General features: G+C 55.4%; 1 protein-coding gene across 1 annotated transcript in view; it reads left to right on the forward strand.

Annotated features, from left to right (window-relative positions):
• The window catches only part of LOC138092322 (beta-galactosidase-1-like protein 3), a 47,100-nt gene that overhangs the window by 5,353 nt on the left and 17,951 nt on the right, over nucleotides 1-23,796 (forward strand). Inside the window, 12 exon segments of the mRNA XM_068988099.1 lie at nucleotides 1,919-2,666; nucleotides 2,803-2,864; nucleotides 2,867-3,014; nucleotides 12,721-12,789; nucleotides 13,328-13,423; nucleotides 14,275-14,383; nucleotides 15,122-15,164; nucleotides 15,167-15,213; nucleotides 16,500-16,581; nucleotides 18,936-19,000; nucleotides 21,771-21,855; nucleotides 23,256-23,393. Of these exon segments, the coding sequence (XP_068844200.1) occupies nucleotides 1,919-2,666; nucleotides 2,803-2,864; nucleotides 2,867-3,014; nucleotides 12,721-12,789; nucleotides 13,328-13,423; nucleotides 14,275-14,383; nucleotides 15,122-15,164; nucleotides 15,167-15,213; nucleotides 16,500-16,581; nucleotides 18,936-19,000; nucleotides 21,771-21,855; nucleotides 23,256-23,393 (1,692 nt within the window).

Below are 23,796 nucleotides of genomic sequence, written 5' to 3' on the forward strand. Positions count from 1 at the left end.
ATAAACAATGTATACAAACCCACCTACACTTAGCATTACACTTAGTGGTAAACAGCTGCTTGCTACCCGAAACCTGGAAACAGGTAAGGATGGTTCTCACCACTCTTATTCAAGATAGTACTGGGAACTCCAGCTACCACAATGGGATAAGAAGAATTAATAAGACATTGGAGCGATTGGAAAGGAAAAAAAACCTGTATTTTCAGATAACGTGACTTTCTGTTTTAAAAGACTTTTTTCCCTCAATTTTCAGCTCTGCTTCTTCTATCCCAGATTCTTCTATTTATTATTATTATTATTATTATTATTATTATTATTGGGCCATGTGTCTTGTGGGACCTCGGCAGTGAAAGCACCGGGTCCTGACCACTGGGCCACCAGGGAATTCCCAACATAACCGCTTCTTTAGAAAGTCCCGTGGAACCGGGTTTCAAAACAACTGTGTAGAATTAATGAGAGAGAATACCAAGGTCACAGAATACCAGATCCACACACGATGTCCGGCTGCATTTCTCTACGCTAACCATGAACTTGTTGAGACTGAACTTGAAAATACCAAGCCATTTAAAATAGCTCAAAAGAGGGGCTTCCCTGGGGGCTCAGTGCTAAAGAATCCACCTGCCAGTGCAGAGGATATGGGTTCAGGCCCAGGTCAGGGAAGATCCCACATGCCCTGAAGCAATTATACCCGGGAGCCCCGAATCCTGAAGCCCGAAGGCCCCAGAGCCCATGAGCCCCAACAAGAGAACCACGGCAATGAGAAGTCTGCACACCGCGGCCGGAGAGCAGCCCCCTCACACTGCTAGCAGAGGGGAGTCTGTGCAGCAACAAAGGCCCAGCACCACCAGAAACAAATAGTGACTTTAAAATAGCTCAAAAGAAAATGAAACGCCGAGGTATACAACTAAAAACTATGCGTTGAAAAAACAGAGAACACTGATCAAAAAAGTGAAAGTTGCTTAGTCGTGTCCAACTCTTTTTGACCCCATGGACTATACATACAGTCCATGGGATTCTCCAGGCCAGAATACTGGAATCTTCCCAACCCAGGGATTGAACTCAGGTCTCCCACGTTGCGGGTGGATTCCTTACCATCTGAGCTATGAGGGAAGCCCCCCAAAGTGATAGCAGACCGAAATGAATTCAGAAACACAGCAGGTTCACAGATTTGAAGACTCAACACAGTGAGGCTGCTAAATCTTCCTCATGGAGGGGGAAAGTCTAACACAGTTCCCATCAAAATGTCAGCATGGCCTTTGGTAGAAATAGACAAGCTTTTTCTAAATTGGCCCTAGAATAGTTTTACAATCTTGATAAAAAAGAATACAGTTTTGTGGCTGTAAAACCAGATTTATAAAACAAGGTATATTCAAATAAATGGAACATCGCGCTTCTGTGTTTAAGGAGTGGAAAGTCAAGGCAGCCCCTAGCATCCAACCTAAGAATGAGAGAAAGAGGGACATTGTACAAAATTCTCAGGGAGGTCGGGTCTCAAGGATGGACACGTACCTGTGATGAGCCAGACAAGAGTAACAAACACCCACACGCTCGCGGAAAACTCTGGTCTTAATTTCGACCTGGTGCCATGGGCTCTGCTCCTTCCAGTGGCAGAGGAAAAGCAAAGGGCTTCAGGGAGAAAAGGCCAAGGACTGTCTGATTTTCCAGTCTCTGCAAAGAGATTTTTCATCCCAGGACTTCAGATCCAGGTGTTCCAGACAGGGCTCAGCGTGTTCAAATCTCTACCCAGACCTGCGTTCCTGGTCTCAGGAGACATCCCCACTGACTACCCGGCTCGCCTGGGCTGCCAGCACGGGAGCCGTCCGCCTCCTCTCTCTGAAGCACCTGCTTCATCAGTCAATTACCAGAAGTTCCCCATTTCACCTGGAAATTCTCCTAAAATCCCTCCATGTCCTCGCAGAGCGTAGGGACCAGGAGAACGGCTCGGGTGCTCCTCCTGGGACCCCCGGCTCCTCGATGACCTGTTTCTCACCTCGCCTCCGCCTTGCACCAGGCAGTCCCCGCAGAACGGATACCCGGCTTGAAGGTCCGCCGGCAGCCTCCGGCAGGAGACGCCGCGGGGCCCCTGGTGCCCAGCAACGAGGCCTCCGCGGTGCCCCCGCCTTCGCGGCGGACACTGGACGGACTCTCCGTCCACCGGCGTCCCTCTGCACCCCGCCCCGTGACTCTCTCCGTCTCCTGCGGCGGGATGGGGAGACGGCTCCCCCAGGGGCGCACGCCCGGCGCCCGGTGGCCTCCTTGCTGAGCGTCTCCGTAGTGGACCTTGGGCCACGGGGTGCGCTGACCGCCTGCCCTGCGCTTCCGCCCTCGGGTTCTTCTCGCGCCCTTCGGTCCCGGGAACTCAAGCTAACCCTCCGGTTCCTTCCCGCAGCTGGAAAGCATCTGCGCGCAGAGGCCTCCAACCCGCTGCTCCCTCCGCTTCGTCCCGGCGTCGGGGGACCTGGACGCCTCCCCTCCCGGGTCCCTCCGGCCTCCCTCGCCTGCCGGGGTCACGCGCGGTCTCCTTGTCCTTTCAGCCCCCGTCTCCCCTGGAGAAGAGTCCTGTGCGTCCTTTTCCTGCCATTTGCCTCATCGGGTTTTGCTCCTCCGGCGAAACACAGAAATAACTTTATATTCGAACACAGAAAGCTGCATCCAAGCCCGCGCAGGTCTGCCTGAGCAGGGGGCCCCTTCTCCGTTCTGGGCTGAAACTGCGGCAGCGCCTGAGCCCAGCGCCTTCTCTCCCGGCGGGGCCCCAAAGCCTCGCTCTGCCCGCCGCCGCCTCTTCCTCTGGGCCCCCAGCAGGTTTGACTGGTCGCACCTGACGCCCCGCGAGCTGCAGAACCGCTCGTGGGGGATTCAGACTGAGGAGCAAGCCGGGCCAACCCCTACTTCACGCTGGAGGGCCACGAGCTCCTCATCCTCGGGGGCTCCACACACCACTTCCGAGTGCCACGGGCCTCCTGGAGAGGCCGGCTGCTCAAGCTGCGGGCCTGCGGCTTCAACACCGTCACCACGTGAGCGCGGCGGGGGCCTCGGATGCGGGGCCCGGGGCGTGAGCGCGGCGGGGGGCTCGGATGCGGGGCCCGGGGCGTGAGCGCGGCGCGGGGCTCGGATGCGGGGGCCGGCGCCCGCGATGCCGGGTCCCGTGCGTGCCGTTCACGGCTCGTGCCGCTCAGCCGTGTGCTTAGGATGCCGTGGTCCGTCCGCGGGTGGGGTCACGGGGAACAGGGAAGAGGCAGACTTCGCTCAGGAGCCTTCCCAGTAGGAGGGCCCGGGCTCCTTAGGAGAGCTGCCTTATGACAGACGCTCAACGTAGACTTCTAGGTAAAGGCTTGTTGTTTTTAAACACCAAAACCATTTTGCATCGGGGTATGGCTGATAACAACGTTGTGATAGTTTCGGTGAAGGGACTCGGCCATACATATCCGCGTGTCCTTTCTCCCCCAAACCCTCCTCCGATCCAGGCTGCCGCATGAGTGGGCCGAGTTCCCTGTGCCGTACAGCAGGTCCCGGTTGGTTATCCATTTTAAATACAGCAGTCTGTACCTGACCGTCCCAAAGTGCTCAACTATCCCTTCCCCTCTAAATGCACGTTGTTTTAATAAGTTTGCACGTCTGTGAAATGAGCACTGGGAGGAATGAGTGGGCTGCTCAGTCGCTCCCTTGTGTCTGGCTCTTTCGACCCCATGGACTGTGGCCCACCAGGCTCCTCTATCCATGGGATTCTCCAGGCAAGAATCCTGGAGTGGGTTGCCATTTCCTTCTCCAGGGGATCTTCCCGACCCAGGGCAGTTTGCCTCTTAAGGGCGCGTGTTAGGAAAAGGCCTGTCATAGTGCCGGTGCGTGTATGCACCCAATGGTGGCGTCATAAAGAAAAGCGAGCCCGGTTCAGTCAGTGTGGCGTTTACCTTGACTGTGTGCCGAGGGGTGATGTGGTTAAGGTGTACTGACGACGGTGGGATTTCTAAGCATCTTCGGGGCCTTACGTGGTCCTGACAACTGTGGATATACGGTCCCTACCCCGAGGGCTCTGCCAGCCGGGTTCCAGGGTCAGTTTTGCCCAGTGACCTGCCACAGCCCTCAGGGGAGCGAGGCTGCCTCCGAGGCAGTGGAGCAGAGGTTCCTGCCTGCAAGCACCTGGTTGGTGGAGAAAAAGCCACGTCCCAAGTAAAAGCCATATTTGAAAGAGGAACAGTGGCGGTGCCTTCATAAGGGGCCGTCTCCACAAGTGTCTTGAAGCTGAGAGAAGCAGGAGCTGATGATGTTGGGGTGACAGTGAGTCCAAGAGGGAAGGTCTGTGGATGTGGCCGGAGCGGACGCACAGGAGCTCCAAGACCAGGTGCCGGGGTCTGGGCAGCAGGGAGGCCCTCCCGTGGAGCCGCCCGCCCGGAGCCCAGATCCCAGAGCCCCTCCCCCAGAACAAGGGCCCGTGTTCCCTGCCCTGGGAAGAGGGGCCCGGGGCGGGGATCGTCGGCGGTGGCCTTGAAGGGCCTGCTGGAGGGTCAGGCAGGCCCCAGGGCCCGCAGCCCCTCAGGACTGGACTCGGCTTGGGCAGCTGGGTTACCTGCCTGGAGCTTAGCACCCCTCCCTCTGAGGTTTTGTTATCAAGTCCAAGTGCCCTTGGCAGGGTATTTCATCATTTTATGATACAGAGTTTCTGGTTTTCTTATCTCTTCAAAGTGACAGCAACCTAAATTCATTTCCTATGTTACGTTCTTAAACGTCATTGCCCTCGACCTAAATCTTCTAACTGTTGGAACAGGGAGTAACTGAATGATTATTGTAGGTTATTTCGGTCAGCGATCCCCAAATAGCTATTCAACTTTATTCCTACTTATTTAATGAGAAGTATCTTTTCTTGGCCCTGCTCTGCGGCCTGTGGGGTCTCAGAGCCCCAGCCAGACCTGGCCCCGCGCTCCCTGCATCAGAAGCCCAGCGTCCTAACCACTGGCCCCAGTGTTAGGCTTTAGTTTTCTGCTTCTTGATGAGACGTATGTCACCAGCAGTCAGAAAGGTCTGCTGTTTCCATGGTCAGGCTTTGGGGTTTTGTTTGGTAACGTCAAGAAAAAGTGAGGGCAGTCCCGAGAATCTAGGGCTTGCCATACGTAGAGAAAAGAGCAGAAACTTGGTAGCAGACACCCGGGGGCGCGGTAATTTAACGTCTGCATCAGTCCCTGCGCTCGTTACATTCATTCCAAAAGGTTTCCGTCCGCTTGCCTTCCTGGGTTAAGCCTCCACTAGTCGTTTCGATTGACACTTAGACCGCACTGAAGTTTGGATGAAGCAGGGGCCACTGGCTGTCCCCATACCACTGACTCCCAGCTGGACTCAGAGTAGAAGCCCTTTGCACCCGAGTGTCCCCACCGCCCCCTGGTGGCAGAGCTAAGCATCACACTCACTGAGGGCCAGGGCTGGTCAGCAGCAACCTGACCAGCAGCGGGGACTGGAGGCTGGGAGCCGTCAATCGGTAACTGGCTCATCTCATGTGCAGAGACGTTAACCACAAAGCATTACTGAGTTCTGCTGAGGTCTTTCTGCATGTACTGAAGGGACTCTTCTGCTAAAGCAGTAGTGATAGTTGCTCAGTCCTGTGCGACGCTATGGGACCCCGTGGACTGTAGCCGCCCCAGCCTCCGCTATCCACGGGCTTCTCCAGGCAAGAATACTGGAGTGGGTTGCCATTCCCTTCTCCAGGGATTTTCCCGACCCAGGGATCAAACCCAGGTCTCCTGCAGTGCAGCCAGATGCTTTAGCGTCTGAGCCACCAGGAAAGTGCATTAAAGCAGTAAATTACACTGAAAAGCTTATTTCCTGATATTTAGCCATCCACGGCTCTGGGATGAATTCTGCTTGGTTATGAGACGTGCAGCTGTGGGCACCCACATGCAGATTGCTGAACTGGGGTGCTAGTGTTTTATTTCAGAGATGTACCTTTATGATGATAACTAAACTTGACTTAAAATTTTATTTCTGAGTGTCTTGCTCAGTTTCTAAATCAATCTCACAATACACTTGTGAGCTGACTTTATCTTCTTTTTTTATTCACTGAAAATATTTTGCAAAAGAAGTATTTTTACCTTGAATGTTTCTTAAAGTTCACTTGTAAAACTCTTGACTACTGTCTTTTGTGGTTGTGTGGTAAAGGTTTTAGGGACAGTATAACTCTCTTGAATAGTTATTATTTAATTCATGTCTCTAAAGGGCTTCCCTCATAGCTCAGCTGGTAAAGAATCCGCCTGCAGTGCAGGAGACCCCAGTTCAATTCCTGGGTCGGGAAGATCCCCTGGAGAAGGGACAGGCTACCCACTCCAGTATTCTTGGGCTTCCCTGGTGGCTCAGCTGGTAAAGATTCTGCAATGCGGGAGACCTGGGTTTGATCCCTGATTGGGGAAGATCCCCTGGAGAAGGGAACATCTACCCACTCCTGTATTCTGGCCTGGAGAATTCTGTGGATGGTATAGTCCATGGGGTGATAGAGTGGGCCAGCACTGATCGACTTTCACTTTTCTGCTCTAAAATGTTTCCTATTTTATGCTATACTCTTTTTCCCTTTCCTTTATTCGTTCAGGTTGACTGGGACTTTAAAAATTCTTTCTTGGAAGTCCCAGAGTTTTGGGGACTTTTTTTCCCCTGAATCTTGTGTAGACTGTAAGTCTTTTCAAAGAACTAGCTTGTATATTTATTAATCTTCTCTATATAAACTTCCAATTTAGTTGCATTTGCCTTGGGATCACAGACTAAGAGATGGGGATTTTTGGCGCTGGTTGAGATTTACGCACCTCGCGTTTGCGTGTTAACTGTGTGTTCTGCACAGTCAGCCACTGCGCTCTCCATGTATTTATTAGATTCAGTCTTTCAACTGTCTTGTTCAAATCTATGTTCCTACCTTTTTTTTTTTTTGCTGTTGTTGTCTTTGTCTTGTAGAGAAGTATTTTAACTCTCCACTGTGGCTGTGGATGGACCCTTTCCCCCTCTGGTTCAGTAACCTTCTCCCTGAAGCTGTGTATTCAGAGCCTGCAACGCCGTGATTATCACATCTTCTTGAGGCTTCATTCCTTTTATTCCTACTTGAAGCCTCTCAACTTCTATTTGTGTGGGGTTTTCTTTGCCTTAAAATCCATTTTGCTTGCTTTTTAAGAGTGCTAGACACAGCTAAAAAGCCTCTTGATGAAAGTGAAAGAGGAGAGTGAAAAAGTTGGCTTAAAGCTCAACATTCAGAAAACGAAGATCATGGCATCTGGTCCCATCACTTAATGGGAAATAGATGGGGAAACAGTAGAAACAGTGTCAGACTTTATTTTTTTGGGCTCCGAAATCACTGCAGATGGCGACTGCAGCCATGAAATTAAAAGACGCTTACTCCTTGGAAGAAAAGTTATGACCAACCTAGGTAGCATATTCAAAAGCAGAGACATTACTTTGCCGACTAAGGTCCATCTAGTCAAGGCTATGGTTTTCTCTGTGGTCATGTATGGATGTGAGAGTTGGACTGTGAAGAAGGCTGAGTGCTGAAGAATTGATGCTTTTGAGCTGTGGTGTTGGAGAAGACTCTTGAGGGTCCCTTGGACTGCAAGGAGATCCAACCAGTCCATCCTAAAGGAGATCCATCCTGGGATTTCTTTGGAAGGAATGATGCTAAAGCTGAAACTCCAGTACTTTGGCCACCTCATGCAAAGAGCTGACTCACTGGAAAAGACTCTGATGCTGGGAGGGATTGGGGGCAGGAGGAGAAGGGGACGACCGAGGATGAGATGGCTGGATGGCATCACAGACTCGATGGATGTGAGTCTGAGTGAACTCCAGGAGATGGTGATGGACAGGGAGGCCTGGCGTGCTGCGATTCATGGGGTCGCAGAGAGTCGGACACGACTGAGCGACTGAGCTGAACTGAGACTAATTCTTACTCCTGTATATCTTTTTCTATACTTCTGTTTCAACTTTTTTAAGAAGTTTTCTTTACAGTAAATCACTTTTAAGCCTCATTTAGCAAGCTTTTTCATTCTGTTCTCTCAATGTCTAGGTATAAACTTTTCCAGGCATATTTAGTCTTGAGCAAACCAATTTTTCATTCCTTCTCACGACAGGAGATCTTGAAACACAGTCAGTCCTGCCACCACTTCAGCTCAGTTCAGTCCTTGAAGGACCTTCTCCGTGGAGGACCCCCTCTTTTGCCGTTAGCCCCACCCACCATAGAGCCGCCGAGCATACGCCTCACAAACTGCAGAGCAGTTGTGTGAGTGGAAGTCGCTCCGTCTGTCTGACTCTTTGTGACCCCATGGACTGTACCGCCCATGGGATCCTCCAGGCCAGAACACTGGAGTGGGCTGCCGTTCCCTTTTCCAGGGGATCTTCCCAACCCAGAGATGGAACCCAGGTCTCCCACATTGCAGGCGGATTCCTCACCAGCTGAGCCACCAGGGAAATTCAATTATACAGAACAATTACACCAAAGAAGTTCTCACACTGTTAATAAAGTTCTAGGGCCCACGACAGATTTCCTGACCTGGGGATCTGGCTAAGGGACTGAGACTCCCCAGGGAGTCTGACTGTGGAGGCCAGTGGGATTTGATTACCGAACTTCACAGGATGGGGAAACAGACTCTCAGAGGGCACAAACAAAACCTTGTGCCCACCAGGACCCGGGGGAAAGGAGCAGCGACCTCACAGGAGACTGAGCGGGACTTGCCTGTGAGTGTCCAGGAGGCTCCGGCCTCAGGCCAAACAATAGGGAAGGAACACAGCCCCGCCCATCAGCAGAAAATTGGACAAAACATTTACTGAGCACGGCCCCGCCCATCAGAACAAGACCCAGTTTTCCCCTCAGTCAGTCTTTCCCATCAGGAAGCTTCCACAAGCCTCTTATTCTCACCAATCAGAGGGCAGAGAGAATGAAAACCACAATCTCAGAAAACTAACCAAAATGATCACATGGACCACAGCCTTGTCGAACTCAATGAAACCGTGAGCCATGCCAGGTAGGGCCACCCAGGTCAGCCTGGAAATGATGGAGTGCAGTTCAGTCGCTCAGTCCTGTCCGCCTCTTTGTGACCCCATGGACTGCAGCACGCCAGGCTTCCCTGTCCATCACCAACTCCTGGAGTCTACCCAAACTCATGTCCACCCTGTCAGAGATGCCATCCAATCATCTCATCCTCTGTCTTCCCCTTCTCCTCCTGCCTTCAATCATTCCCAGCATAGTCTTTTCAAATGAGTCAGCTCTTCGAGTCAGGTGGCCAAAGTATTGGAGTTTCAGCTTCAGCATCAGTCCTTCCAATGACTATTCAGGACTGATTTCCTTTAGGATGGACTGGTTGGATCTCCTTGCAGTCCAAGGGACTCTCAAGAGTCTTCTCCAACACCACAGTTCAAAAGCATCAATTCTTCAGCACTCAGCTTTCTTTATAGTCCAACTCTCACATCCATACATGACCACTGGAAAAACCATGGCTTTGACTAGATGGACCTTTGTTGGCAGAGTAATGTCTCTGCTTTTGAATATGTTATCTAGGTTGGTCAAAACTTTTCTTCCCAGGAGCAAGCGTCTTTTAATTTCATGTTTGCAGTCACCATCTGTGATGATTTTGGAGCCTCCAAAAATAAAGTCTGACACTGTTTCCATTGTTTCCCCATCTATTTCCCATGAAGTGATGGGACTGGATGCCATAATCTTAGTTTTTTGAATGTTGAGCTTTAAGCCAACTTTTTCACTCTCCTCTTTCACTTTCATCAAGAAGCTCTTTAGTTCTGCTTCACTTTCTGCCATAAGGGTGGTGTCATCTGAATATCTGAGGTTATTGATATTTCTCCCAGCAATCTTGATTCCAGTTTGTGCTTCCTCCAGCCCAGCATTTCTCATGATGTACTCTGCATATAAATTAAATAAGCAGGGTGACAATATACAGCCTTGACATACTCCTTTTCTGTTGTTCCATGTCCAGTTCTAACTGTTGCTTCCTGACCTGCATACAGAATTCTCAGGAGGCAGGTCAGGTGGTCTGGTATTCCCATTTCTCCAAGAATTTTCCACAGTTTGTTGTGATCCACACAGTCAAAGAATTTGGCATAGTCAACAGAGCAGAAGTACATGTTTTTCTGGAACTCTCTTGCTTTTTCAATGATCCAATGTATGTTGGCAATTTGATCTCTGGTTCCTCTGTCTTTTCTTAATCCAGCTTGAACATCTGGAAGTTCACAGTTCCCCTAATACTGAAGCTTCGCTTGGAGAATTTTGACCATTACTTTGCCAGCATGTGAGATGAGTGCAATTGTGTGGTAGTTTGAGCATTCTTTGGCATTGCCTTTCTTTGGGATTTCAAATGAAAACTGACCTTTTCCAGTCCCGTGGGCACTGCTGAGCTTTCCAAATTTGCTGGCATATTGAGTGCAGCACTTTCACAGCATCATCTTTAAGGATTTGAAATAGCTGAACTGGGATTCCATCACCTCCACTAGCTTTGTTCATAGGGATGCTTCCTAAGGCCCACTTGACTTCCCATTCCAGGATGTCTGGCTCTAGGTGAGTGATCACACCATCATGATTACCCAGGTCGTGAAGATCTTTTTTGTACAGTTCTTCTGTGTCTTCTTGCCACCTCTTCTTAATATCTTCTGCTTCTGTTAGGTCCAGACCATTTCTGTCCTTTACTGAGCCCATCTTTGCATGAAATGTTCCCTTGGTATCTCTAATTTTCTTGAAGAGATCTCTAGTCTTTCCCATTCTGTTCTTTTCCTCTGTCTCTTTGCATTGATGACTGAGGAAGGCTGTCTTCTCTCTCCTTGCTATTCTTTGGAACTCTGCATTCAGATGCTTATATCTTTCCTTTTCTCCTTTGCTTTTTGCTTCTCTTCTTTTCTCAGCTATTTGTAAGGCCTCCCCAGACAGCCGTTTTGCTTTTTTGCATTTCTTTTCCATGGGGATGGTCTTGATCCCTGTCTCCTGTACAATGTCACGAACCTCATTCCATAGTTCATCAGGCACTCTATCTGTCAGATCTAGGCCCTTAAATCTATTTCTCACTTCTACTGTATAATCATAAGGGATTTGATTTAGGTCATACCTGAATGGTCTCGTGGTTTTCCCTACTTTCTTAAATTTAAGTCTGAATTTGGTAATAAGGAGTTCATGATCTGAGCCACAGTCAGCTCCTGGTCTTGTTTTTTCTGACCATATAGAGCTTCTCCATCTTTGGCTGCAGAGAATATAACCAATCTGATTTCGGTGTTGACCATCTGGTGATGTCCATGTGTAGAGTCTTCTCTTGTGTTGTTGGAAGAGGGTGTTTGCTATGACCAGGGCGTTCTCTTGGCAAAACTCTATTAGCTTTTTCCCTGCTTCATTCTGTATTCCAAGGCCAAATTTGCCTGTTACTCCAGGTGTTCTTGACTTCCTACTTTTGCATTCCCATCCCCCATAATGAAAAGGACATCTTTTTTGGGTGTTAGTTCTAAAAGGTCTTGTAGGTCTTCATAAAACCGTTCAACTTCAGCTTCTTCAGTGTTACTGGTTGGGGCATAGACTTGGATAACTGTGATATTGAATGGTTTGCCTTGGAGAGGAATAGAGATCATTCTGTCGTTTTTGAGATTGCATCCAAGTACTGCATTTCAGACTCTTTTGTTGACCATGATGGCTACTCCATTTCTTCTAAGGGATTTCTGCCCACAGTAGTAGATATAATGGTCATCTGAGTTAAATTCACCCATTCCAGTCCATTTTAGTTCGCTGATTCCTAAAATGTTGACGTTCACTCTTGCCATCTCTTGTTTGACCACTTCCAATTTGCCTTGATTCATGGACCTGACATTCCAGGTTGCTATGCAATATTGCTCTTTACAGCATCGGACCTTGCTTCTATCACCAGTCACATCCACAGCTGGGTATTGTTTTTGCTTTGGCTCCATCCCTTCATTCTTTCTGGAGTTATTTCTCCACTGATCTCCAGTAGTATATTGGGCACCTACCGACCTGGGGAGTTCCTCTTTCAGTATCCTATCTTTTTGCCTTTTCATACTGATCATGGGGTTCTCAAGGCAGGAAAACTGAAGTGGTTTGCCATTCCCTTGTCCAGTGGACCACATTCTGTCAGACCTCTCCACCATGACCCACCATCCTGGGTGGCCCCACATGGCATGGCTTAGTTTCACTGAGTTAGACAAGGTTGTGGTCCATGTGATCAGATTGGCTAGTTGTCTGTGACTATGGTTTCAGTCTGTCTGCCCTCTGATGCCCTCTCACAACATCTACTGTCTTACTTGGGTTTCTCTTACCTTGGACGAGGGGTATCTCCTCATGGCCGCCCCTCCTGACCTTGAACATGGAGTAGCTCCTCTTGGCCCTCCTGCACCTCATAGAAATCCCACATCTGTTGTTATTTTGATTAATTTTTAGCAATATTTGGGAGGTATATATAGACACTTATGGTTTTTACCTTTTCTTTGAATTTCTAATGGATATGACAAAGGATAGGATGGTGAGTGGGAAAATTTATGCATAAATTCAAGGAATTTAGAACCATAGGATTATTGGCAGCTTAGAACACAAGTGGATAACAGAGAAAGGGACTGCTGGAAATGACCACTGTGTGTGTGACAAGGTTGAAGTGCCAGTGGAAACTTCAGCTTTTTCCACAGTAGAGCTCTCTCAGGCCTTGGGAGTGGCCTGGCAGTTTGGAGGAAAGAAATAAAAGCATGCTGTTTGTACTTCCCTCTTCCCTGCCACAGCTACGTCCCATGGAACCTCCATGAGCCGGAGAGAGGCACATTCGACTTCTCTGGGAATCTGGACCTGGAGTAGGTTCTGTGACCCGGCCGGGCGGGCCCAGGGGTCTGAGGGGCGGGGACCCATGGGGCATCTGGGCAGAGGGGGCCGTAGGGGGACCCTGTGCCGGCCCCACGCCCTCCATCACGACCCTGCCACCCCCAGGCCGGGCCTGCCCCCCGGAGTCCAGCCCCATGGCCGTTCCCCGGTGCCTGGCTCGCAGGGTGGTCCCTGCTGGGCTGGGGCCTTGGCGCCTGGCTCGCGGGGCGGTCCCTGCTGGGCTGGGGCCTTGGCGCCTGGCTCGCGGGGCGGTCCCTGCTGGGCTGGGGGTCTTGGTCAGGACTCCACACCCCGGGGGAAGTGCTTCCTTCTGCTCGTGCCCCAGAGCGGCCGCGCCGGCATCCCACGCTGGTGGCTCGGCGGTGACCCCAGGGCATCTCTGCTCTGCCAGGTGTCCTGCCCTCAGTGTCCCCAGCCCCCCAGGGAGGGCTGGGCCATCAAGGGGAAGGGGCACTGGGCAAGGGGCCCCTGGGCTCCGAGTCCTGAGAGTGGGTGACCCCGACCCCCCAGGGCCTTCATCCTGCTGGCGGAGGAGGTGGGGTTGTGGGTGATCCTGCGTCCAGGCCCCTACGTCTGCGGCGAGATGGACCTCGGGGGCCTGCCCAGGTGAGCGGGGCCGGGGGCGCCCCTACATCTGCGGCGAGATGGACCTCGGGGGCCTGCCCAGGTGAGCGGGGCTGGCCAGGAGCCGTGGCCGGGGGCGCCCCTACATCTGCGGCGAGATGGACCTCGGGGGCCTGCCCGGGTGAGCGGGGCTGGCCAGGAGCCGTGGCCGGGGGCGCCCCTACATCTGCGGCGAGATGGACCTCGGGGGCCTGCCCGGGTGAGCAGGGCCGGGGGCGCCCCTACATCTGCGGCGAGATGGGCCTCGGGGGCCTGCCTGGGTGAGCAGGGCCAGGGGCGCCCCTACATCTGCGGCGAGATGGACCTCGGGGGCCTGCCCAGGTGAGCGGGGCTGGCCAGGAGCCATGGCCTTGGTGGAGCTCTGCTGACCCTTGGGTCCAGTCCGAGGACAACGGCGCCTGTTTTGGGTCTCGCTGTCATCACAGCAAGGCAGGTGCTGATGCTCTTCCGTTATCCCTGGAGCTCGTGGGCTCCCCGTGGGTCCCCACTCCCCCCGGGGACAGTCCGCCTCCTGGTCAGTAGAGGCTTTGCCCTCCGGGACGGGCATGTCTGCAGTCTGACTGAGGAGCAGGACCCACACCCTGCAGGTGACCTGGGGCTGCTTCGTTCCTGCTGCCGGCTCCTGACAGAGAGCTGACTCTGTCCCTAAGCCTGTGCGCTGCTCACAGCACAGGCTTTTCATGAATTGACAAAGGCAGGAGAGTGTTCACAGATCCTCACAACGCCTGTCCTGCAGCCCCTCCTGGGACGGGCCCGAAAGCCCCCGGGCACTGGACATGAGGGTGGACCCGGGACCCTGCCCCGCCTGCTGAGCCTGCCACCCCACACCCCAGCTGGTTACTGCAGGACCCCACGTCGCAGCTGAGGACCACCAACCACAGCTTTGTGAACGCCGTGAACAAGTACTTTGACCACCTGATCCCCAGGGTGGCTCCGCTCCAGGTGAAGGCAGATAGCTGCACCCCGCCATCCTCTGCTGCAGGACCACAGCCGTCCCGGCTTGTGTCCACAGAGAAGGGAGCTGACCGCCCGCAGCAGGAACTCCAGACCCCCGCCCCGCGGCGCCTTTTCTAGAGCCAGTGTCCCGGATCCAGCTCAGGAGCTGAGCACGTGCCCCTCACAGGGGTGGCCTGCGGTCGCCCGGCAGAGCTGCAGGGCTGGAGGGGGGGCGGCTGCCACTCTGCCCGAGGTGGGCGGGGCTTCAGGGAGCAGGGACTTAGAATGGAGGGCGGTGGGTGAGATCACCATCAGCCTTGAAGAAGGTGTGCTCGCACGTCCAGGGGCCCGTCGATGGCTCAGCAGCTGACGGGGTGCTCTGAGGAGTGGGTGCAAGGGAGAAACAGGCCGTGAGGGCAGCCAGGGCGCTCAGGGGCTGGAGCCCCTGGAGGGGGCTTGCGGGCTGAGCCAGTGCCCCCTCCAGCTCCCTGGGTGGTTTCCATGGTGATGGGAGTCAGCGGGTTTTGCGGGGGAGGATGGGGCGCAGGAGGGGAGGGGCCAGCACGGAACCCCGCCTCCCGAGCAGGTGGACGGCGGGGGTGGACGGCGCGGGTGGACGGCGGGGGTGGACGGCGGGGGTGGACGGCGGGGGAGGGCGGCGGGCCGCAGGTTTGGGGCCCGTGAGTGAGCGGCTCCCGGACGGCGCTTGCGGGGCTCAGCCGCCGGCCTGCCGTCCTGTCCCAGTACCGCCGGGGAGGCCCCATCATCGCGGTGCAGGTGGAGAACGAGTCGGCTTCTTCTACAAGGACACGGCCTACATGCCCTACCTGCTGCGGGTGAGCCGTCTGCCGCCCTCCGGCCGGGCGCCCACCCCCCGGGCCGCGGCTCAGCGTCCCTGTGAATCCGCCCGCGGCCAGGGCGGCCAGGGAGGCCGGGGCGGCGCTGGCATGGGGTGAATGTGCGGCTCCTTCCCTGCTGCCTCACCCGAGCGGGGGTGGGGGGTGGGGCGGACACCGTGCCGCTGCGGCCCCTGACGTGGGCACCCTCTCTTCCACCGACTGTCTTTGCCGTCTGGGGGGCGTCTCAGGTCGGGGGGTGTGCTTCCCCGGGGTGAGATCCCCCCCCAGCCCCCAGCCCTCAGGAAGCAACCAGGGCGTGAGTGTAAGGCGGGGGGTCCCACGTGTCTTGCCCACCTCGGGTGCGCACAGTGGGGGGGGGCCCTGCAGCCGCTGTCGCCCCGGCCCCCCATGTCCGTCTCATTCAGCGAGATTCTGATTCCTCGATCTGTAGACTGTGGCCGTAGACTCACTGCGGGCCCCAGGCTGGCTAGGTGAGCGCAGGACTCACAGACGCGGTCCTCGGCCCGGGGGTCCTCGGCCCCGGGGTCTGTCTGCTGCGTGTTGTCTGAGTGCCTGTGGCTTCCAGATGGGACCCCCCCCCCCAACCTCCCAGGGAGGGTGGGCGTCCCTGAGTCCAGACAGGTCCCCGGTTTGCGACGCTCACCTCTCTGGCCCGCGGTCCCGCCCTTCCCAAGGCTCCCCTGTCCGTCTCTCATCTACACGCCTGTCTAGTGATCGCTCCCTTCCTTGCTCACTTCCTGTCTCCCTTCCTGTCCGCCCCTCTCGCTGTCAGCCACCCGTCCATCATCTGTCGGCGTCTGCTGTCTTTCTGCCTGTATGTCAGCTGTCTACACATCTGTCACTTACCTGTCATCTGTCTGCCTGTATGTCATCTGTCCACACGTCTATCGTTTGCCTGTTATCTATCGGTCCATCTCTGTATGTCTCACCCATGTATCTATCTCTCCACATCTGTCTCTCCCCCGACGTAGGAACCCCCATTCCCTTTGTGGTCTCAGCTCTGACCTCTTCATTTGAGGCACGGCCACAGGGTACCAGGGCTCACTCCCGCCGTGTGCCCACCCCTGGGAAGATGGCAGGCTGGCCGGAGCCTCCAGCCTCCAGCTGCGGAGCGGCCCTGTGCAGAGTGCCGACGCGGGCCTTCCTATCTAGCGCCCACGCTGCTGCCTGAGCCCCAGCATACCTGCCTCCTACTTGCCTTGTATTTCCCTCTTTCAAGGAAAACAAGGGGGTGATTTCATCCTGCGCGACTCTCTCCACAGGCCCTGCAGCAGAGGGGCATTGGAGGGCTGCTCCCGACCGCGGACAACACAGAGGAAGTGACGAGAGGGCACGTAAAGGGAGGTAGGAGGCCAGACTTATTTTAGGGGAGAGGCGAGGCTGCGGCCAGACCGCCGACTCCCAGAGGAGCCTCAGCAGGGCCAAGCGCACACCCACGCCTGCCCCCAAGTGCCAGCATGTCAGGCGGGCGTGACGTCGTCCCGGGGAGGACTTGGGGTTGGGGTGGCCTCGGGCGTGATGTCGCCTGGTGAGGTCTTGGGGTCAGGGGTGGACCCAGGCGTGATGTCGCCTGGTGAGATCTTGGGGTCAGGGGTGGACCTGGGCATGATGTCTCCCTGGTGAGAACTCGAGGTCAGGGGTGGACCCAGGCCTGATGTTGCCTGATGAGAACTCGAGGTCAGGGGTGGACCCAGGCCTGATGTTGCCTGGTGAGAACTCGAGGTCAGGGGTGGACCCGGGCGTGATGTTGCCTGGTGAGGTCTTGGGGTCAGGGGTGGACCCGGGCGTGATGTCGCCTGGTGAGATCTTGGGGTCAGGGGTGGACCTGGGCATGCTGTCTCCCTAGTGAGAACTCGAGGTCAGGGGTGGACCCAGGCCTGATGTTGCCTGGTGAGGTCTTGGGGTCAGGGGTGGACCTGGGCGTGATGTTGCCCTGGTGAGGACTCGGGCTTGGGGGTGGCATGCCTGCGGACAGACTCCTGGGTCCTCACTCCTGACGTCTCCCTGGAGCCTCTTCCTCACACCTTTCCCTCTTTCCCCGTTTTCCTGTGGCTTAGAGTCTGGGTTGGAGCTGGAGACGCTCAGAGTTAAGCGTTGCCCGGCCTAGGAGCTGTTTGGTGGCAGGAGGCAGTGCTGAGTGGGGCCTGGCCTCCAGAGCCAGCTGGGACCCCGGCTGTGGTCGCTGTGGGCACGCAGCGCCCCCGGGCAGCAGGTGGTAGGGGATGTCACTCAGCAGTGGAGGACAGAATCAAAAGGCTCCAGCCGCAGGGGCAGTGACCAGGGCAGCATGTGTCCAGGGCCCCTTCTCGGTGGGATACTCGCTCTGTTACTGCTGACTGTAGACAGCGTGCTGACCGTGGAGTGTGCTGACCGTGGACCCTGTGCTGGCCGTGGAGTGTGCTGGCCGTGGAGTGTGCTGACCTTGTGTGCTGACTGGACGCTGTTCTGACCGTGGAGTGTGCTGACCTTGTGTGCTGGCCGTGGACCCTGTGCTGGCCGTGGACGCTGTGCTGACCTTGTGTGCTGACTGTGGACGCTGTTCTGACCGTGGAGTGTGCTGACCGTGGAGTGTGCTGACCTTGTGTGCTGACCGTGGACCCTGTGCTGACCGTGGACCCTGTGCTGGCCGTGGACACTGTGCTGACCGTGGAGTGTGCTGACCTTGTGTGCTGACTGTGGACGCTGTGCTGGCCGTGGAGTGTGCTGACCATGGACCCTGTGCTGGCCGTGGACCCTGTGGTGGCCGTGGACCCTGTGCTGGCCGTGGACCCTGTGCTGGCCATGGAGTGTGCTGGCCGTGGAGTGTGCTGGCCGTGGAGTGTGCTGGCTGTGGAGTGTGCTGACCGTGGACCCTGTGCTGGCCGTGGACGCTCTGCTGACCTTGTGTGCTGACCTTGTGTGCTGACTGTGGACCCTGTGCTGACCGTGGACCCTGTGCTGGCCGTGGAGTGTGCTGACTGTGGACCCTGTGCTGGCCGTGGACGCTGTGCTGACCTTGTGTGCTGACTGTGGACCCTGTGCTGACCGTGGACCCTGTGCTGACCTTGTGTGCTGACCGTGGACCCTGTGCTGACCGTGGACCCTGTGCTGACCTTGTGTGCTGACCGTGGACCCTGTGCTGACCGTGGACCCTGTGCTGGCCATGGAGTGTGCTGACTGTGGACGCTGTGCTGGCCGTGGACGCTGTGCTGACCTTGTGTGCTGGCCGTGGACACTGTGCTGACCTTGTGTGCTGACCGTGGACGCTGTGCTGACCGTGGACGCTGTGCTGACCGTGGACCCTGTGCTGGCCGTGGACCCTGTGCTGGCCGTGGACACTGTGCTGACCTTGTGTGCTGACCGTGGACGCTGTGCTGACCGTGGACCCTGTGCTGACATTGTGTGCTGACTGTGGACGCTGTGCTGGCCGTGGACGCTGTGCTGACCTTGTGTGCTGACTGTGGACGCTGTGCTGACCGTGGACACGGTGCTCACCACAGGTCTGGGGGTCCCAGGTCCACGTGAGTCGAGTGACCTTGATTTAGTCCACGTCTCCGCACACAGCAGGGCTGCTTTGAACTGCCTTTCTTCCCTCACGTTGTCCCCAAAGTGCCAGGGGTGTGAGGGCATGAATAGGGGCCCTTCCCCTGAGGGCGCCCCCCAACCCACGTCAGCGGTGGCGGGCCCCAGCAGCACCCCCGTCCTGCCTGTCTCTGCAGTGCTGGCCAGCATCAACGTGAAGGCGTTCAAGGTAGACTCGTTCAAGCATCTGTACAAGCTGCAGGTAGGTGACGGCCGCGGGCCTGGGCAGAGCTGCTCGAGGACAGGCCTTGGGCCCAGCTTCCGGACCGGTGCCGCTTGTCTCGGGCAGTGCCGGGAGTGCCTCCCAGGAGGCCCCAAGGGACAGAGCGGGGTGAACGTGGGGGCGTGGCGCAGGGCCGTGGCCGAGAAGTCTCCCCAGAGGCACGCTGGGCAGCTCTGCCCCTTGGCCCCGTGAGCTGCGCCATGGACAGACACGGCGCCAGGCCAGCACCCTCTCTCCCGGCTCAGTGGGGCCCGGTGCTCGGGATCAGCTCTGCTCCGCCAGAACTCCGCAGGCTCCACCCTGCCCATGCCCCCTTCCAGGTGCAAGTGCCCCTGTTGTGCCCACAGCACCCTCCCCTCAGCCTCCACCCTCCTTCACAGTCCTTTTCTTAAGATGTTTGGATGCGCACCGTTTCTAAAGTCTTTATTGAATTTGTCACAATATTGCTTCTGTTTTCTGTTTCGGCTCTTTGGCCAAGAGACATGTGGCCCCTAGTTCCCTGACCAGGGATCCCACGCACACCCCCTGCGTCAGGAAGCCAGGCGCTGACCACTGGCCCGCCAGGGGACCCGCCTCGGTTTTAGCCCCTTTGCTCGCCGGTTGCTGTGCCTCCGGCCTCTTTGGAAGCGGGGAGCTGTGCCGAGGGCAGCGCTTCCCTTGCTGCTGTTTTCTTCTCGCTCCTTTAAAAGCAGTTTTATTGAAGAACGAACGTTTTGTACACCGTTGAATCCACCCATGGAAAGCGTATGATTAGCATGGCGCGTTCTGCAGCCGGCGCGGCCTAGAAGGCCTCCTCCTCCAGCTAGCTCCCCTCCCTCCCTCCGCCCCAGGCAGCAGGCCATCGGCCTTTTCTGGACGGTTCATCAAAATGGGGCCTCTGGTGTCCAGTCTCTCGTGCTGCCTGACGACTCTGAGGCCCACGTGTTGTGGCCTCAGTTGCCACCGCGCCCCTCCCGTGGGCGGCCGCGTCCCTCCCGCCGGGCACGTACCTCAGGGCCCCGCTCCCGCCTCGCTGGCACCGACAGGTCGCTTGCGTTTTGGATGCTGGCCCACGCTTGCATTCTCAGGCCGAATCCCTCTTGGCTGTGGAGTAGTCTCATTTTACATTCTGCCAGCTTCAGCTCGTTCAGATTTTGTTGAGGGCTTTTGCTTCCGGGTTCGTGAGGAATGCTGACGCTTGGTTTTCTTTTCTTGAAATGCCTTTATTCGATTTTGGAGTTTGGGTCATGCTGACCTCATAAAACACTCTCCTTTTCTATCTTCTGGAGGAGATTGTGTAGAAATGTTAGTATATCTGAACTCACCGTTTGGTAAAGTTCACCACTGAGCGCATCTGGACTTGAAGTTTTCTTTTTTAGAAAGCTTTTTATTAGAAATTTAATTTTTCTACTGGATACAGCGTGGTTCAGGTTACTGCTTCTTCAGTGAGTTCTAGTGGCTTGTGTCTTTATTCTATCCTTTTTCACCTATGCTTTGAATTCACGACCGTAGAGTGTTTGTAACGATCCATTAATATCCTTTGAATGCCTTTGTTGTAAGTAATGATGACCTTTCTTCCACTCCTGTTATTGACAATTTCATGTCTTCTTCTTTTTAAAAAGATCTTGGTCAGTGTGACTTGAAGCTTACCACTTTTGTTGATATTTTCAGAGAACCAGATTTTGGCTTTTTTCCCTATTATGCTTCTGTTTTCTGCTGATTTCTGCTGTAATCTCTAACACTTTCTTCCTCACGCTTCCTTAATGGATAGAATTTGCTCTACTTTAACTAGTTTTTTTTTTTTCCTGGTTGAAGCTTAGGTTACTGACTTGAGACTTTCTGTTTTTCTGACACAAGCATTCAGTGCTATGAATTTTCCTGTGAACACTGGTTTTGCTCCATCCCACCAATTTTTAAATGCTGTTTTTTTTTTTTTTTAATTTTCAAGGGATGTTTTTAAAAATGTTCAGAGCATTAAATTTTCATTGAAGTTAATCACTAACTTTTTGTTTCTTTACTCCATGTATCCGTTGGAAGCATGTTGTTTAATTTCTCAGTGTTTGGGGATTTCCTAGATATCATTCTTCTGGTGATTCCTGTTTCGACACCGTGAAAGTCCGAGAACTCACCTGGTGTGGCCTCTGCTCTGTCTGTGTGGTCTGCGTTGCGGCTTACGCCGCGGCCATTCCTGGTCCGTGCGCGGGCGTGGTGCTGCTCTGGTCTGCTAGTGCGTTTCCATCAGGTCAGGCTGGCGGGCGTCGCTGCCGGTAAGCTCTGCCCTTACTGGTGATCAGAGCCCAGGCCATCGACTGAGAGGAGAGAGCTGACGGCTCTGGGTTTGCGTGTGGTCTGTGCCGCTCTCAGCCTGTCCTCACCAGGCCACGGGTCCCCGCCGTCCTTGTTATGAGCGCAGGACGCCCTCAGCGCCAGCCATCAGGCCATTACTCCTTTTGCTCGGCTCTTCGGCTTATTCTTTTCTGACTTCCTGGGACAGGCAGTTAGCCCCCACCCCCGGCTCTGTGTTTCTTCTCGTCCCTCTGTCTTGATACATGTGGGGTGTGTTTTGGGGCCTGTGGGGAACAGGAGCCACTGGTGTCGCTGGTTGCAGAGGTGCGCTGGGTGCAGAGGGGCAGAGGGGCAGGGAGCGTCCACGCCCAGCAGGGACGCGTGGACAGAGGGAGCCCCTCCAAGGCTGACTTGTCATCTACAGATCTTCTGACCTCCCTTCTTCCTGGCGTCAGACTTAGCATTCGATTTGGTTTGTTCCTAGAGACACAGGCCCATTTTGATCATGGAATTCTGGGCCGGCTGGTTTGATACCTGGGGAGTCGATCACAGGGTGGTGGGCGTGAGCGGTGTCTGCCGTGGTGTCTGCCCTGTGAGGGCCGCTCTCCCTGCCCCGCTCCTCGGTCAGCTCTCGAGCCGCACCTGCTGTGGAGGGCCGCGGCCAGGCCCGAGGGCGGGGGCCTGAACCACTGGCTCCACGCCGCGGAGGCTCGCCGCTCCATGGACGGACAGGCGGTCGGGCAGACACTCAGGGAAGAGTCCCCCACCCCTGACCAAGCAGGTGCGGGGACAGAAGAGGCAGGGCCAGCTGCTGGGGGGCCCCGCACGGTCTCTGAGGGCAGGATGCATCTCCTGACAGGCACAGCAGCCTCTGCAGCTGAGGGGCCAGGAGGCGAGAGTGACTGGAGATCCTGGAGCCAGAGCAGCAAGGGTCTCAGGCCCAGCTCTGTGGCCCTGCTGAGGCGGCCGCTGAAACCGCCTCTTCCCTGGAGCCCTGTTGTCAGGAGGAAGTGTGGATCCGGGTGAACCGCCCAGAGCAGTGCCTGGAGGAGGCTGTTAATAGAAGTGTTTTTCTACTAACGATATTTACAAAAGCAAGCTCACTTATACCGGAAATAGACAACAATCGAAAGATAGTGGGAAACTGAGAAAGGCCTGCTTTGAACTGCAAAATAGGAAGGAAACAAAAATAGCTCCGGACTGCACCAGTGAGCACCGGGCTTCGACCACGCGTCTGGCAGGCACTGTGTGTGTCTCTCCCTATTAGTTAATTCTCAGCCACTGTGATGGGGGAGGGATGAGGACCTCTGTTCAGCAGGCAAGGGAGCCAAGGCTCTGAGAGAGAAAGTGGGCTGAGCATGTCCAGACGGACAGCGAGGCGCGCAGCCAGTGCTGAGCCACACCTGGCGAGCCTCCGGCCAGGCTGCCTCCTTTAGGGCCGGCGTGGAGATGGCCGTGGGTCACAAACGAGAGTGCGGCGGCCACTGGCCCCAGAGGCACCCTCTAAGCAGGTGGTTCACAAGAATAGACAAATTATTTGTATAATTTCAAAACATTGAATGCACATGAGATCCTTAAGTGATGCAGAGGCTCCCAGGCTGCTATTTAATGGAGGAGGCTCAGAGTGAAATTCTCTGGGAGAAGTAACTTTTGGAAAGGCTCTTAGTATTGGAGGAGGGAAAGGCGAGCCACTCCAGTATTTTTGCCTGGATGATTGCATGGACAGGGGAGACGGGGGGCCTATAGCCCATGGGACTGCAGAGTCGGACACAACTTGGTATGGACAAGCCTAGTTTCCTAGGGTCACGGTGGTCAGTTCCGCCTGCTGTCTGGTTAGAATCTCCGTGGACGCTGAGGGACACACGGTTGGGCTGACTGTGGGGCAGCGCCAGAGAGGAGCGGCTTTCCCAGAGATTCCGTCGCCTCTGACGTTGTGACCTCTGCTACTTCTCGTCTTCCTCCTCTGCAGAGGTTGAAAGGAGCATGTCCGAATTTATCAGGTTTGGGATCTCCTTCAACGTGTACATGTTCCACGGGGGGACCAACTTTGGCTTCATGAACGGGGCCACGAGTTTCGAGAAGCACAGAGGTGTCACCACGAGCTACGGCAAGTGCTCTCCGGGAGGGGCCGCCCTGAGCCTGGGGCCCTGCGGCTTGACCGAGGAGGCCCCTCAAGCACCGCGGGGTTCTTGACCCCTAATCTACGCTGAGCACCAAGAGTTCCCTCCTCTCTGCCTTCCTTCCTCTGAGATGCGCACAGTGCAGAGAGCAGGCTGACCTCGCCGCAGACGGGCCACCGTGCCCTCTCACTCTGCCCTGCCCGTCCTGACCACGGGCGCCTGACCTGGGTTTCTTGGTAGAACCCGGGGTGGTGCTGTGTGGGCCCCGGAGGCCTCCTGGGCGGCCGGGCTGGGGGCAGATGAGTGTCTGTGAAAGGGAGCAGGGCAGGCCTGGTGGCCATGGCCTCGGACCCGGGCTTGGCTGCAGGGATGGTCAGAGTGGTCTGGGCC

This window comes from Capricornis sumatraensis, chromosome 16, assembly GCF_032405125.1.
Source record: "Capricornis sumatraensis isolate serow.1 chromosome 16, serow.2, whole genome shotgun sequence".
Lineage (NCBI taxonomy): Eukaryota > Metazoa > Chordata > Mammalia > Artiodactyla > Bovidae > Capricornis > Capricornis sumatraensis.